The sequence below is a fragment of the Aptenodytes patagonicus genome, chromosome 1 (genome assembly GCF_965638725.1).
Source record: "Aptenodytes patagonicus chromosome 1, bAptPat1.pri.cur, whole genome shotgun sequence".
NCBI lineage: Eukaryota > Metazoa > Chordata > Aves > Sphenisciformes > Spheniscidae > Aptenodytes > Aptenodytes patagonicus.
Window position 1 is genome coordinate 215,668,732 of NC_134949.1, and position 15,762 is coordinate 215,684,493.

Consider the following 15,762-nt stretch of genomic DNA (forward strand, 5'->3'; position numbering starts at 1 on the left):
GAAATGCTCCCCATGCCTCACCTCCTCTTCCAGTTTGATGACCTTGGCTTGTGCGTTGTTCAGGGCCTGGTCGAGGATTTCAATGTGCCTCCGCTGGTCCTCGTTGGCAGAGCGCACAGCTGCCAGCTCCATCTCCAACTTCTCCTTCTCCTTCAAGTGCTCTTTGTCTGGAAGAAAGACAAGAACAAGAGCTGCTCCAGGAGGACAGCTCACAGGCCCTGGGTCACGTGCCAGAGGTAAGCTGCCACATCCCTAGAAAAACAAAAATTATGTGAAGCAGCAGCAAGTGGGGCCATTACAACACAGTGCTGAGACACAGCGGGCAAGGAGTTTCTACTGCCAAGGCTCAGCCCCTCAATGCCCAGCCTTACGTGAGTGCCAGCAGCAGAAACAAGTGGTAGCTTGGGCTGCATCTGCACTAGCAGAGCTTGTGGACCTGAGCACTGCCTCATAATTGTCCATTCTGCTGAACTACTAGCACGTTCCCCAGCAAAATTTTGGCTTGCACCAGCTACTCCTTTCCCACACAATGCCCAGGCCCTGCTTGAGGACAGCCTATGTCAAGGACTGCTTATAGCTGCCAGCTTGGATGCTGCTGCCCTTCTCTAAGGGGCAAGAAACCTCAGCCATGTGGATGCGGGCTGTGCCGTGCCCAGTCCATTTTATTTGCAAGGATGGAGATCATGAGATACAGAACATGTGAAGAAGCCAAATAATAAACACAAATCCGTGCTGGACGGCTTGAAAATTGAAAGAGGGGAAAGCAATAAGGAAGAATAAGATAGGAGGCATCTGAACAGGCTTTCTCTGGCCATACAGAGAAAGGGGGGCTGTGGGAGGCATTTCAACCCTGTGGGGGCCCTGGGTGACTTTCCAATCCTCCTCTAAGCCTCCAGCAATCGGTGCTTCTCCCTTATTAAGCTCCTTAAAGCACCAGGAGTGAGACTAAAATGTGTAGGTAGCCTCTGTGCTGAAAAATCATCCCTTTTTTGGGTAAGATTCAAAATGACATTAAAAAAAAAAAACCTAGCCAAATTCAGCTTTGCTCACATCTTTTTCTTCGGCAACAAATTGCAGGCCCACCATTGACTTCATTGGCAAGTTGCCTGGGGAAAGGCTCGGCTCCATCTACCTCTGCCCTGACAGTGCTGAGAAGCCATTTCAGGGAACACGAGCATCATGGGCCAATCACTAGATCCCTGACACCGGCCTGCAAACAGTTAATGATTGGAGGGAGCAGGGGATGGAGGTTTCATTCAGTGAAATCTGAGATTTCAAAATCTGGCCTTTGTTCTGAATGACAACAAAAATAGAGCACTTGGCAAGCCTCCAGGAAGGAAAATTTCCTCCAAAAATTAATTTGGTGTCAATTAAACGCTGTTTTGATTTTTTTATTTTTTAAACACAGCATTACACAATTTATTATTTTTTAACTGAAGTGAGAAGTTGCTCCAAAAACATCGAAACATGGAAAATCTGCCCCTCATATCCATCCCATCACACCCAAGCGTGACCATTCAAGCTGGAAGCCCCACCATCCACCTCCCCCCAAGGACGGTCAGGAAACTTCACGTGGCCAAAGCCGGCCCATTTCAGACCTGAACTACCCCCAGAAGGGCCTTATTCTTCCTTAATTACAGGCGGGATGAGAACAGGTTTAATTTACACACTACCGGTAGGTGCCTGCAGCAAGGTGTGACGCGTACAAGCTGAGCCATGCGGAACAAGGCACAAGTGGCCGAGGTGAGCCCATACCCACCCGGCCATCTTCCCATTTATTCTAAAAGGAGGAATTCAGCACCTCACAAAAACATTCCCTGGCAGCAACACCAGCACGTTGACCTCTGCAAAGTCCACAAGCAAAGCCCAGTGAGTGCCGCGCACACTGCGCCACCAACTGCCACCACGAGCCATCTCGGTATGACGTGGTCTTAATCTTCCCACGTCAGCAAGAAGTTTTATCTTGGACATGCAGGTCTCCTCCTTCAACGCAAAGACATTTACTTCAATCAGATTCACCAGAAGGAACTTTAATATCCATTGTACAAAAGTGTAAATCTGGGCAAATTATCAAGCAGCTAATTTCACTAGAGGGTGAAGAAGCTGGAAGGTGAATGCCATTTCAGCTCTGTGGCACTCCACCATCTCATGCTGGGACCACACTTCCTGTGCTCCAGATTTGAAACCCATACTATAGGAGGACAGCACATAAAAAACAGGACTTGGGACCTTCACTTTCAACTTTCACGTGAGGAACTCAAAGCACTCAGCTTGCTCTGCTGCATTACATTTTCTATCCCCCCCTAAAAGGAGGACAAGATTATGCTGTACACAAAATGACCACTGAACCCACTAGAAAGCCGACAAGAAAAATTTACTTAACAGCTCTCAACACTTCTGCACATCAGCTTCTCCCTGAAAAATGCTGGAGGCACATTTTATAAGTACTTTCCTATATTACATTAATTTTTAGTAAAGAAGGTCTGTGTTGGACAAACCTTAAATTCTCCCAAGTACATACAGATATCCTTAAAGTCTAAAAATACTGTTTTACTGTGCTACACTTGCGTGTACCTTCTGCCCAGGCATGTAGTTTTTACCTAACAGACTCCAGCTAATAACTATTTCTATTTTCTGGTGGGTCACTGCTACATCCCATTACTGAACAGTCCCCAAAAGGCTTCTTTGCTGTAGTTTACGGTTGTAATCTCACAGTTTTCCACCCACTGTCTCTGACTGTTGTACCTCAACACACTGAGGACATTATACTCTGTGGCTCGGTAGAAGAAAGAGGAGCTAAAGCCAAAAGCCTGCTTTGGTGCTTCACAAACAGGCTTTTTGAGTTGTCAAGCTGGGTAGGTACACCAAGAGTAGACCAGTCTTGACCCTGCTTTGAAGCAGAAACATTAGACAGAAAGATACATTCAATCTCTGCCACCCCTTCACTACATTCACGTGACCCCCAGCTTTTCACACAGACCTCATGCTTAACAGAAGGTTTTGATCTGATCAGTCTTGAAAGAAAAACGAGAAATATGTTTTTAACGTACCATTTGCCTATATCAGTTGAATGTGTGCCCTCAAAACCACTATAACTAAACACTATATTACAGATAGCACAGGTCCACCCTGCATGCTTCATGAGGAGTGGCTGTGTTAACCCCTGCGTCCCAGCCAAATGCCAACACAGCTCACTGCAATCTTCTCTTCCTGCAGTTTCGCTTACAAACAGCACATTCCCAACAGCCCTCTGGAGTTTGGACCACACCAGCACCAAGAAAAGGCTGAGAAGCTGCAGGAGGTCATGCTCGAGGTCCCTGAGTCTGTTTTCTCACGTGGTGATTAACAGGGATTCTGCATTGGCATTAATAATTATGATCAATTGTAATGTACTTAATAAATGGTTCAGTACGTGGTTACTTGTGGTCACCGACCTAAGCAGGGATGCAGAAAGGTTTGATGCTTGTTGTCAGAGGAAGTCACCAATCTCCATTGAAACTCGTGATGGCTTTCCTTACCCTACGAAGTATCGCAGGCAGCTTAAGCATGGTCTGATTTACAGTTAGGACATTTCCATTTGCATGTTATAAAGTGCACGTCAGCGGAGAATTTGACCTTCACTTGTTGAAAACTGAAGTCAGATTTCCCACTCCCCTTCGGAGGGCAGGGGGAAGTCACGCAGAACACACACATTTTTCTATACGACACCGTTTATTCAGGATGCTGCTCCCTGCGCAGGTGCCCTTGCCTCTGGGTGCAGGGGGACAGCGGCTCCCCGCTTCCCTGCATGCAGCTCACGGCTGTGAAATGAGAGGGCAAGGAGCTCCCTTTCACTCGCCCCTGAAACTTCTGCCTCTGCCCTGATTATTTCCTGTCTCAATACCAAATGGCTCTTAGTCTGCCCAAAACCCCGCTCTCAAAAACATGTACTGTGAGCATTTTCTTTGGTTGGATTCATTCGATGGGAATATTTCTTTGCCTGGGATATTTGGGACAGAGATATATGCACAAGTCGTAGGCGGCACATCCACGGCATGCTCCCATGAAACATGAGGCTCTACTAACACACTGCCAAAACTGTCTACACATCCCCACTAATGGGTGCAGAGCCACATGGATGGGCACAGACCTCGATCTGCCTCAGACACCTGAAAAAACAGCCCCTTGGAGGAACCCCTGCTCTGACAGAGTGTCTGTAAGTCCAGAAATCCCAGAAAAACACACAGAATTCTCAGACTCCACTAAAACAAATTTTTCCCATGATATGCTGTATCATAAGCTTTCTCTCTGCCCTATGCCCTTGAAACCACCCTCAGTCTTCCTGCCCCTCCCTTTCTACAGCATCTTTCAGCCTCCTCGTGCCTGGCTCTTCTCTCACCTGTATGGCACCATACACCTTCATCGGTCGCTGCTCCATGTTCTTCCTTAAAAGAATCTTTTTCACTGACAAAACATCACATAATTATCATGAAACTAATAGGCTGTGAGTTCTCTCCTACCCCCGATACAACAGTAGCATTTTTCTTAGGCACAAATGCCTAGCACTTAATACCTTGAGGCATGCAGCCTGGCTTTGCCTATTACTATTACAAAAAATAAGAGTTTTTGTCACCTCTGGTCTCTACCTCAGAGCGCACAACTGCTCTGCACTGTTGCACTGCTAATGGACACCTGTGCAAGGAACGAGAAATGATCCCTGCATGTCCTGCCTTGTCAGACTGCTTTTTCAGGGAGTTTTTCCTATTGCTGGAGTTTTACCACAGTATTAATTCTGCATTTGCAGTATTACCAAGAACGAGCATTAAAAAAACCTCAAGAGTTTTATCTTTCCTTCTTCATCTCATCATAAGACTGCCTTAAAAATGATAGCTTGTAGGAACCTACTGATGTTGGAATCTTTTTACATAACTTGGGTTGGGCGTGTTAAGGGTCATGTTTTCAGGCTGTTTTCCACAAACGTAGGGATTAGAAATCTGCTTTTGCTTTTCTAATGAAAATTAAGATTTGCATTTACTAATCTGACTTAATAAGCTACTACCCTTAGGAAAAAACCAAACACAAGTTTCACAACAAAATTGCAACAGCTGATGGGAGCGCATGTAGACACCATTTTTTCTCGTCTAAAAATGACTATTTCAGGCTCAGTAGACAAGTGTACACATGGCAGCTAAAATAAGTTGCACCCCTTCTCCTCTCATTTTTCTGCCTGAGCATCCCATCAAAAGACATGAGGAGGGTACAGACCATGCTTGCAAAACCCCCAGGTTGGCAGTGAGGTGCAACCCGGGTCATGGTCTGCCCCTGCAGAAGACTCAGAAACATCAGGATATAAATGCAGTCAGCAACAGAGGAGTTCCAAGCAAAACCTTTTACGGGCTCTCAGACGGGTGTTTTAGGCTGATACCCTGATATCGAGGTCATTACTGCATGTGCCCCAGCAGCCCAAAGAACGTGACTGAAGAGGACCTGCTTTGCATGTGCCCGTTTTTCTATTCTTGGAAGCACTCTGCATCACATTGGTAACATTTAGCTCTCTGGCCTAGCCAGGAGACACTCCAAGCATCCAGCCTGTCTTATGTGATAGGATACAAAAAGCTATATTTGTTCATAAGCAGTGAATTGATAGCAGTAATATGCTGAGTGCACAGCGCAAAGTTTTATTGCTAGATATTTATCAGTAGAAGCACAGAGTGTGTTTATGAACTGGAAAATGACTCAAATTCAGTCCACCCTGGGGATTTAACTCCCCCTTGCAGCTACCAGCATATGGGAACACTGCCAGGCTGTCTCTATATGAAGACAGCAGACCCCAGTCTGCAGTTAGCACTGTGCAACTTACCCTGTTTGAACTCTTCCCAAGGATGACAAGACTTGCATAGCGATGCTATTTTCTTAACAGATCATCCCCTTGGATTCGCAGCAGTACCTACATGCCCCTATGGCTTCTGCTAATATGGCAAAGGTAACACAGTCATGGAAAAGATCATTAGATTCTCTTCTGGTTTGTGCACACGTGCACAATTATTAGCGAAGTTGCCGTGCTGGCATTGTCACTGCTGGTGGGAGCTAGGAGAAGGCTCTCCTGCACTTGGAGCAGCAGGTGGACATTGCAGGGCTGGCAGTGAGGCACACTGAGTGGTATCAAACACCACACTGCTAATGGAGGTGGCCAGTTCTCCACCTAAGGATTTGCAGTTGCAGCTCATCTTCCAAGGAAGCTTGTGGTGCAATAAATAAAATAGAAGGATCAGTTGTACACAGCATTTAGCTTCAATGGGATTTAAACCTGCAAGGTACTGCACAGCTCCCAGGCGGTCAAGCCCTTCTGGAAGTGTACTGAAGATGCTCAGGATACGTGAGAAGCCACGCGCTGTCATGCAGCATCCAGCCGCTCGGGTTTTGGTTTGGCTGGTCACATGGAGCCATCAGCACATGGCAGGGAAACGCCGCAGCACTGTGCTCAGTCATTACGGGAGCCTAAAACTTGACAGGAATGGATGTTTTTCATAGCAGTAGAAGTTGTAAAATCTTTGTCTCTTCCATCCTTTGTGAAAAGGTGGGTCCAACTCTGCTCTGCCTCCTGTTAGTCAACCCCTGCCACTGACAACCAGTCAGCAGAGGTTGCTCTGGGCTTATACCAGCCAACAGAAGAATCTGGCTTCTCTAAAAAGCATGCATCTCCAGAGATTATTTATCAAAAATAAGCTACGTTGTGTTACCATTAACTCCCACTGCCTGGTTCTGGTGCTCAGAGAGGAAAAAAAAACCAGCCTAAACAATCCAGTCTGCAGCTTAAATAAGAGGATGTGACAAATTAGCTGAGTAAAACCAAGCCATAAGGACAATAACAATTAATAGCAAAGTATTCACCTCCACTCCAGCACATATATATGTGTGCATATATATATATGCACCTTCAAAACAGATTAGCACAGTACTCACTCTGAGTGACATAAAGGCCCTCTGTTGACTTGTCCTCATGCCCATCAAAGTCTCTGCTGGCTAGCTGCCTATTGGCTGTCTCCAGTCGTTCTGCAAAAAACAGGAAATACCTTAAGTATAAATATATGTATATAAAATTGTGGGCCAACCAAGAAAATAAGATGCATGCCAGCAGAGCAGTATAAATAGACTCTCTGAAGGAGGACATTAAAATGGAGGCTGACACATACATAAAAGATGAGGCCTTTGACCTATTCCATGAAGCTGTGTCATTCAGATTTACAGAAACTGGGCGAGAAGCCTCTGCCATTCGCGGCTGATGTGCCCAGGCAGTTCATCTCTCACACTGTCCAAAATGCACAAGGCATTTGCAATCTGAATTACCCAGCTTTGCAAGGGTATAGGTGCCTTCCTGCAGTGGAATGCTGCCCCTCGTGCAGCAAGACACCCTGGGAGAAGGCAGCCCACAGCCCAGTGACACCAATCCTTGGGGATGCCCTGGGAAAGGAGCAGTTTTCTGTAGCCAGGGACAGCTTCCCCAGGAAGGTCCTGCCTTCAGGTGCCTCCCTCCTCCAAGAAGACCACGCAACCCTCCTTGCACCATTGCAAAAAGCATGAGCCAGCTTGCAGAAGGCATCTCACTGCACAAGGAGGTACCAAAGTGCCCCCATCAGGAACCTGGACAGGTAATAGCTACCCAACATATCCTCCATTTGCTTTCTCAAAAGGATATACCCTCAATTTTATGTTTTTAATACAAAAAAGACATACCCTTTGATACTTGCTACTGGTTTGTGAAGCCACTGAATTTTGAGATTTATGGGTTGTACAGTATTGCTCTGTATTGCAACTTGCTCTTCAGCTCATTAGAGCTGGACAAGACTTCGGGACTGGTGGCCTTGCTGTCAAACCAATATTTGCAAGTGCTAAATGCAAAGGCACCATCTGAAGCTGACTAATATTTTGCCAGAAGGTTTCCTTGCCACCAGGGGGGTGACAGCAGTTTTGTCTTATGCCAATGAGCAGGGTCTGATTTCTCAAGATGTTTATCTAAAACATGTGTGAAGCTACTCCTCTAAAGCCTGCTGCTCTGGAGCTTGTGAGAAGTGAAACACCATGTCAATCAGGGAAAAAAACCCACACACAAGCAAGTGTAACATACCACGGAGATCCCTGTTGAAGTCATGAAGTCTCCTAATTTCTCCTTCGAGTTTGTTTCTCATCGCTTTGTCCAGAGACTCCCTCTTAGTGGTGGTCTTGACCAAGCCCTCATAAGCTTCTGAAATCCTCTGAATCTCTATTTCAAACTGAAAGGAGAGAGAGCTCCCGTTAAAGCCCAGCAGGAATGCGTCCCATCCCAGCATTTGCCCAGCGCGTTTTGATGGGGCGTGGGGGTCAGGGTGATGCTCGCGCCACCAGCTCTGCAATGACCAATCTCCCCAGCAGAGGATGGTGTGAAGCCCCCGGCGGTGCTGGAGGTTCCTGCAGTGGAGACTCCTGCAAACGCCCTGCGGGGCAGCTCACCATGCCACAACACCCCATGCCACCCCGCTGGCAGCTCCCAGAAAAGCTTGGGGTGAGCTGGACTTGATGTAACTGCTTGGTTGCCTTCTCTCTACTACCGAGGTGGCTGCTTTAACTCCATCCAAGAGGAGAAACACAGGAAACGGTGTATTTGTGTAGGCTGTATTCTTTCCTAGAAAGGGTTGTAGAAGGCAAGATTTATTATTCTGCGAGATCCCTGATCCAAAACTTAGCTCTGAGTTCTGCATGCCACCAGAAGCATTTTAGGCTCGTCTCTGACCTCATGTCAGTTTTAAACTATTGCGGTCCACTGCTTTCTATCCTTGACTGAAGACTGCTCTATACAAGAAGAAACTCTCTATAACAGACCAAACCAATTGTTTTGGGTTTTTAATCTTCTTAACTTCATCTCCTTGAAATCTGGCAAACTGCAGGCAGGGCATACAGAGGAAGCCCTTTGCAGTGAACTTGCATCTTAAGACCTGAGCCCAAAAGACTGACAGGAGGATAGTCCCGGGCAGAGTTTTGCTGTTCAGGTCAATCCCATCCAACTCTTTTAATAAGCTAATGTCATGTTAAGCATTACAGCTTTGCTAAAACCATTGCTGCAGGAATGATCAACACCGATGTGGGAATCTGCTCCTGCATGCCTGGCCCTTGTGTTTGTGGAGAAAAACTTGATAATGTGCACAGGCTGGAAAACCATGAGATATAGATAGCCTCCCACATACCTTTCTATATCTGGTGCTTTTTTAGCCTCTTGAACCGTGGGTGGGACGGATTTGTGATTTGTGAAGCCAAGGTGCGAGCTACCTCCACTTGCTGTGGAGGTAGGTCCCTCTCCAGGGCTCGTTAAGCTTTAGGTGTAATTTGGCAGCTGCAGTACTTGCAGAATAAAAGCTCCAGGGACACTGGAACTGTCACCCCACTGTCTGCATAGGAACCTGCAGCCAGGCTCCAGCAGCCTGGACCTGCGCTTCCCATGATGCCAGGGCCACTCTGTTCGAATACGGCGCATGGGCACGTGGCACCTCCGAACCACGCACGGAGGAAAGCCTGGCAGAGCTGTGATACGGAAACCCGGTTACCTTCCCTGATTTCTGCTTTCAGCTCCCTCAGGCACAAGAGCTGAAACAAGTGGCGATGTGCAAAGCCCACGGTGTGGCCCCTGTGACACCAGCAGCTTTGGATTAGTACCTTGCTGGGTATCACATCACCTATCTCACAGCAGTGGCAATCTAACAGCTCGCCAATATTTCACACACATATAAGCCGCTCCACTACATGCATGACATTAAAAGGTACCATACGTAGATCAGTTCTCAGCTGACAATTCTCCACAGCTCCAAGAAAAGGATGACTTGTTGAACCGGCCATATCCAACGCTACGACACTCCTTCTTGGGTGAACTACAAACTTAGTCAGATTATTCTGACTTTCCGTTTTGTTTTTTTAAAGCAGGAGCTCCAGGAAGCCCTGTTACATTTTCCCTAACCACATGTAGAAAAGCAGGTCCTTCTTCCCCACCCTGCTGATGCATGGCCAGACACCAAGCATGTTCCCACCACGAGGACAGCACACTCGGAGGAAAGCTGCATAAATCCCAACCTGTTTGAAATTCAGACTGAACCTTACTGTGGCTCAAAAAAAGTCAATGAATTTTATTTTTCCTCATACGCATGGCAACACAAGCTTGTACAAAGCCTCACCAAAAAGTCTGAACTTTTTTGAGAAGATCACCTTGAGGGCTGTGTGCAGTGCTGGGCCCCACAATTTAAGAAGGATGTGAAGGTCCTTGAATGCGTCCAGAGGAGGGCAACAAAGCTGATGAAAGGGCTGGAAGGCATGTCCTGTGAGGAGCGGCTGAGGACACTGGGTTTGTCTAGTTTGGAGAAAAGGAGGCTGAGGGGCGACCTCATTGCCCTCTACAGCTTCCTGAGGAGGGGAAGTGGAGAGGGAGGTGCTGATCTCTTCTCCCTGGTACCCAGCGATAGGATGCATGGGAAGGGTTCAAAGCTGTGCCAGGGGAGGTTTAGACTGGACAGTAGGAAGCATTTCTTTACCGAGAGGGTGGTCAAACACTGTAACAGGCTTCCTAGAGAGGTGGTCGATGCCCCAAGCCTGTCAGTGTTTAAGAGGCATTTGGACAATGCCCTTAATAACATGCTTTAACTTTTGGTCAGCCCTGAATTGGTCAGGCAGTTGGACTAGATAATCATTGTAGGTCCCTTCCAACTGAAAGAGTCTATTCTGTTCTATGACTATGACCTACAATCAAAACTCTGTTTCCATGTGAATTTTTCAGAATCAAAATGACATGTCAATGAGTTACTCCAATAACAGCAGAGTTTCAGCTACTTGATTCTGTCACAGCTTTTTCTTTAGATCAGTGTGACCTCCACTAGCAAAAGTTTTCTCTTCCTATAAGTAGTTAGAGGCTATATTCAAGCTACTTTGCATTGCTCTCCTTGAGTATTTAAGCAGATTGAGCTTCTCTCTCCTTGAAAGGAAGGTTTGGCTTAGCAAAAATAATTTTTAAAGCACTTTCCTGAATCCTTAACTACGTGATCCCAACCAGACGCTGTGCTCAGTTGAGTGCCCCGACACCCACCCATCTCCCCTCTCCTGGATGAGCCACTATCTGCAGAAGAGGATGCCTGCTCCAGAGAGCTCCTACCACAGTGAAGCAGATTTGCCAACACGGCAGGGGGTTTCCACAGCCCAACAGTCCTGCCCAACACTGCTGGTTACCACAAGGTCTCTGCTCTGCCCCTTATCTGCCGTTATTTCCCAAAACACATCACCATGCAAGTCTCCTGCAGCCCTGGAGGCAAAGATCTGCTGCAGGAAAAGAAAGAACCTCCATCAGCACTGAACAAAATTAAAGGAGAGCAGAAGAACAGCCATAAATTGTGTCGGCGTTTCTCAGCAGCTCTGGGATTTCCTTCCCTTTCTTCTATGGAGGGGAAAAAACAGTTCAGCCTCTTCTCTGCCTGGTAGCTCCTTGAGCCGACCCACTCAAACAACCCACACACACAGCATGGGGAAGAGCCAGCCCAGCCTGGCAATTAAACTTCAGCAAGATAACACCCCCCATCAAAAAAAAACAGCAAAAAAAAAGAGAAAAAATAATGCTTTGCTTTTGCAAAAAAAGCTCAAAATTAAATGTACACAACCCCTACTCCCCCCAACTCCTTTTAGGTAAGAAAACCAGACAACTCATCAAACAGCACAGGGATAGATCACCACCTTGTACCCCTGTGTACCTTCAGACATGACTGAGAATTTGACAACCCTCAGGGCTGATCTGTTCGTACGAATGCCCAAGGAGCCCTCCCCGTCAAGCTGATTTTCTCTAATTTCTTCCCCTATTCTGTAATGAATAAAAGTGATGGGACGGTGGCCCTACCTAGAATAAAATTGTTACGCACAGACAAACAAGAAGTACTCCTTGTGAGCTTTCCACTTCCAGTAAGAGGGAAGAGTTTTCACACCCAAAGTATGTAATTTAACTCACTGTCACGTTTTCAGAAGTGATGTTCAGCTGAAACTGTGGGAACAGAGGGAGACCTGCCCTGTCCTTGTGTTCAAACACAGAAAAAACAGCATGGGAGGGATACTGTGTATTAAGGCTTTGGTTCAGGACATGTTCCTGAAGAAAGAATGCACCTGGGCCATGTGTTTCACTTTAATACTCCGCTTACATTCCCCCAAAGTCAATGGGACTCAAGTCCATGCTTTTGACTGAAGTGAGACTTCAGCCCGTGCTTGAATACCTTTCTGTTGGTGTCTGATGCAATCGACTCGCGGGGCATCCAAGATAAAGAGAGCACCGTTTCCAAGAGTGTAAAAGGAAATTGGAGTATTTTTAGGGCATTGCACTCAAATACCTTTTACTGAACAACGCAGCTTTTGTAAAATTAATAGCTGGAATATTTCTTTTGCCCACGAAGGCCACAGGGAAGTCAGCGTTAAAATCTTTGCAGACGTCTTCACACATAGTTAATGTTGCTGCAAAAATTTCTCAACTAAGTTTAGGAAATTTTGTGAATAAACTCAACTCATCTGGTTGCAGAGGAGGAGGCTGAAAAGACGACAGCAGCTACAAAACAACAAGTCTTTTTTCTAACCTGTTTGAACAGATTGTCACAGATTTTTCCCAAAGCTGAGGCTGCAACATGGTCTCTCAGAGCTGCCTCTTCTCCTGTGACGGGTGCCTCCAAGAACACCCTGATCCCACACAGCATAGAAAAAACTGAGCTCCTATTTAGACTCCCAAATTCAGAAAGAAAAGACCTGCAGCCTAAGTCCATTTGTGCATAAGCGATGGGAACACATAAAAGAAATAGCAGCGTAGAATCCTAAATAACTCATTTGGTCTGGGCCTTTGGGACCCAAAGCCAGCAGATCTGGGGAGCATCTCCGCATTGCCTTTAGTGAGCTCTCATTTCTAAGCAACTTCTACTTTGTTTGATTTGACTCTTCATCTTGTCACCCCAGGCAGTACGCAAGACATCGCCCTTCTCCACTGAAAATGCCAGCTTGCATACAGAAAAGAGGGTGCAGGATCTCTTTGCAAAAGGATTTTTGAGCAAAACCTTTACCAAATGGTTCTTTCAGATAAGGGGGCAGTGCTTTTTGAACCAACACGTTCAAAGGTGGGTGTCTCAACATCAGCTCTTAGAAACCCATCAAGCAGTCACTGAAAGCCTCTGAGACAACCAAGTTAACACATTTCCAAATAACGGGCAATCCCACCGACAGCTGTTACACTTCCAAAGAGCGTGAAGTGCCACGTGAGCATAATGTGGTGGACAAGACCGCTCAGGACAGATGTGGCTTCAAATGCTTCTCGCCCGCAGCTCTACCACCTGTGCAGATGGTGCAGGACCCAGCTGCACCAGGAGCAGACTCTGCCCATGGGAGACTTCCAGGGAAAGCTCCAGTGAGGCCAGCATGGAAGGATGGAAGGGCTAAGTCCCCAACTGAGAGACATGTGATGGGCTGCCCCATTTTGCCCTAAAGGTAGGGGAGCCCACAGGCCATGGGGCACAGGATCACACTTCTGGGAGACCACCATGGAGAGGTAATGGTTAGAGATGGCCACTGATCTGTCCCTGTTGCAGTGACATGACTATGAAGAACAGCTTGGGGGACCCAAATGCAGAAGCACCAAGACAGTCGCCCTGCCCAGGCCCCATCCACCCCTCCACATACCTTCTGCAGCTTGTCCGCCTTCTCATAGTACCCCTCCAGCTCCTGCCGCAGCACGTGGTTCTCCTCAGAGAGCATCTCCACCATCTGCTGCGCCCGCTCCACGATGGCAAAGGCGTCGGGCGTCAGCTGCTGGCCCGGTGGTGTCGGTGTCGGCGGCTGGGCAGTGGCAGGGGCCGGCAGCGGGGGCAAGGCAGCCGGGAGCAGAGGGCCGCTGGCAGTGGTGGCCTGCGAGGACATGGGGCTGTGCTGCTGGGCCGGCGGTGGTGGGAAGGGCGGCTGGCATTGTCGGCTGTGGGGAAGCACATGCGGGGGGAGGCGTTAGAGCTGCGTGCCCTCAAAATGCACACAGGAGCTTTCACATAATGACTGCACGGTTTATTAATAGGGTTATAACTGTATGGTCGTGATTCCGGTCCTTAGTCACTCCTAAATACCAACAATCGCAGCAGGGACCGGGTAAATTGTCTCCTCGCCTGCTCTTGACAGTGATGTATACATCTGGCACGAACGGATAAAGGAAGCATTGACTCGAAAACAGCATTTTTGCCTAGGTGCGCAGCTAATATTTCAGCAGCCAGGCAGCCTCCCCCTGCCCCCCTTGCCACAAACGCCACTGCTGAGAAGCATAAGCCAGCGGGCTCGAAGGAAACACAAGGGATGCATTACTCACCCTTCGAACACCGCTCCCTGCCTGGAGCGAGACCAGCTGATCGGCCGAATTGGGAGGCGAAAGGAAGTGATGTGAGTGAAGCAGCGTCCCCGAGTGGATTTAGCAAGCGGCAAAGGGAAGGGCTGCTGTGGAGCTGCTGAACGCACAGCCCCAGTCAATCATGGTGAGCCACGAAACCCATCTTCCAGTGCGAGACCTCATTGTGTCACTCCCCGACTAACGGCATCCATCACCCACCAAGCTCATGTCGGGGAAGGATAAGAAGCGAGCTGGCGGTGGACCTGCTTGTGGGCTAGGCTTTCTGACAGCGGGCAGCTCTTTAATCCACCCAAGACACAATTTGCAATGGCTGGAGGATAACCCGGGAGGACGTCTTCACAGTGACGGCAACCCTGCGGCTGGTGGCCAGGCGGGATTGGAGTCCCTCACTTCTGTCCTGCATTTCAGCCCTGCGAGCTCAGGAAGGGAGACTGCCCGTTTCAAAAGGGGGAAATTCAGGCAGGGAGCAGCTCAAAGCTTGTCTGCACTGGACCCACCTCCATCCCTCCACCCACTGCACAGGCAGCCTCGGAGTCTCGGCCAGGGTGAGCGGCCCCACGCAGAGCCTCGCTGTGCACTGGCTGAACCGCTCCTCAGCCCAGATGCCAAAGCTGTGAAATTTCTACACCGTGCTTGTCTAAGAGACTCAACCCAGACCACGCGGGACATCTGTGTCAGAGCCCAGTTTGGCTGGAAAATAAGCTGGCTGCTGGACCCCACCTGAAGTCTGCAATCAAGCACCTTCTGAAAGTTGTATTTTAGCTTAACCACAAGCTATTAGGCTTGCTGTAGCTATCATTGCCTTTATTTCTGTACCCTGCACAAGGCAGGAGACCTAATGAACAGATGCATTTACCCCATTTGGCCTCAAAGATCCATGAATACTATTTTTTAGACAGTGGATTTTGTGCTATATAAATACATAATAAATATGATTACCATTGTCTTCAGCACCTACATGGCTTCTCAAAGCGGGGTTTTCAAAAGCTCTCAGCGTTGGCCTAATTCTACTGACAATAACCCGTCACTGCCTTCAGCTGCAGCAGAACAAGATGAAAAGCGAAGGCAATTTTAAAGCCCTGCCCTAAAAGCAAACAGCGCTGCTCTAACAAGCTTGTCCCCACCAAGCCATATGACAGCGAAGAAAGCCAGCAATTCAGCCATATCTTCTGTCCAAACTAGAGGGAAAGCAAACAGGGCTCTGCAGCCCCCCAGACACAGCGCACACACAGCCCCGCACTCCCATCTCGGCTCTCGTGCTTTGCCTGATGCATCCACAGTGGCACAGAAAGGTACTGAAATGGTGCGAAGACCAGCGATGAGCCCATTCTCAAACACAAGCACACTGCTAACCTGCCCAGCAGCACAGA

General features: G+C 47.9%; 1 protein-coding gene across 9 annotated transcripts in view; it reads right to left on the reverse strand.

Moving 5' to 3' along the window:
* The window catches only part of AMOTL1 (angiomotin like 1), an 89,526-nt gene that overhangs the window by 18,697 nt on the left and 55,067 nt on the right, over positions 1-15,762 (reverse strand). For all 9 annotated transcript variants that reach the window (XM_076328273.1, XM_076328270.1, XM_076328274.1 and 6 more), the window contains 4 exons: positions 13,684-13,972; positions 8,105-8,249; positions 6,943-7,032; positions 22-167 (listed from right to left, as the gene is read on the reverse strand). In XM_076328273.1, the coding sequence (XP_076184388.1) occupies positions 22-167; positions 6,943-7,032; positions 8,105-8,249; positions 13,684-13,972 (670 nt within the window). The remainder of the gene's footprint in view (positions 1-21; positions 168-6,942; positions 7,033-8,104; positions 8,250-13,683; positions 13,973-15,762) is intronic.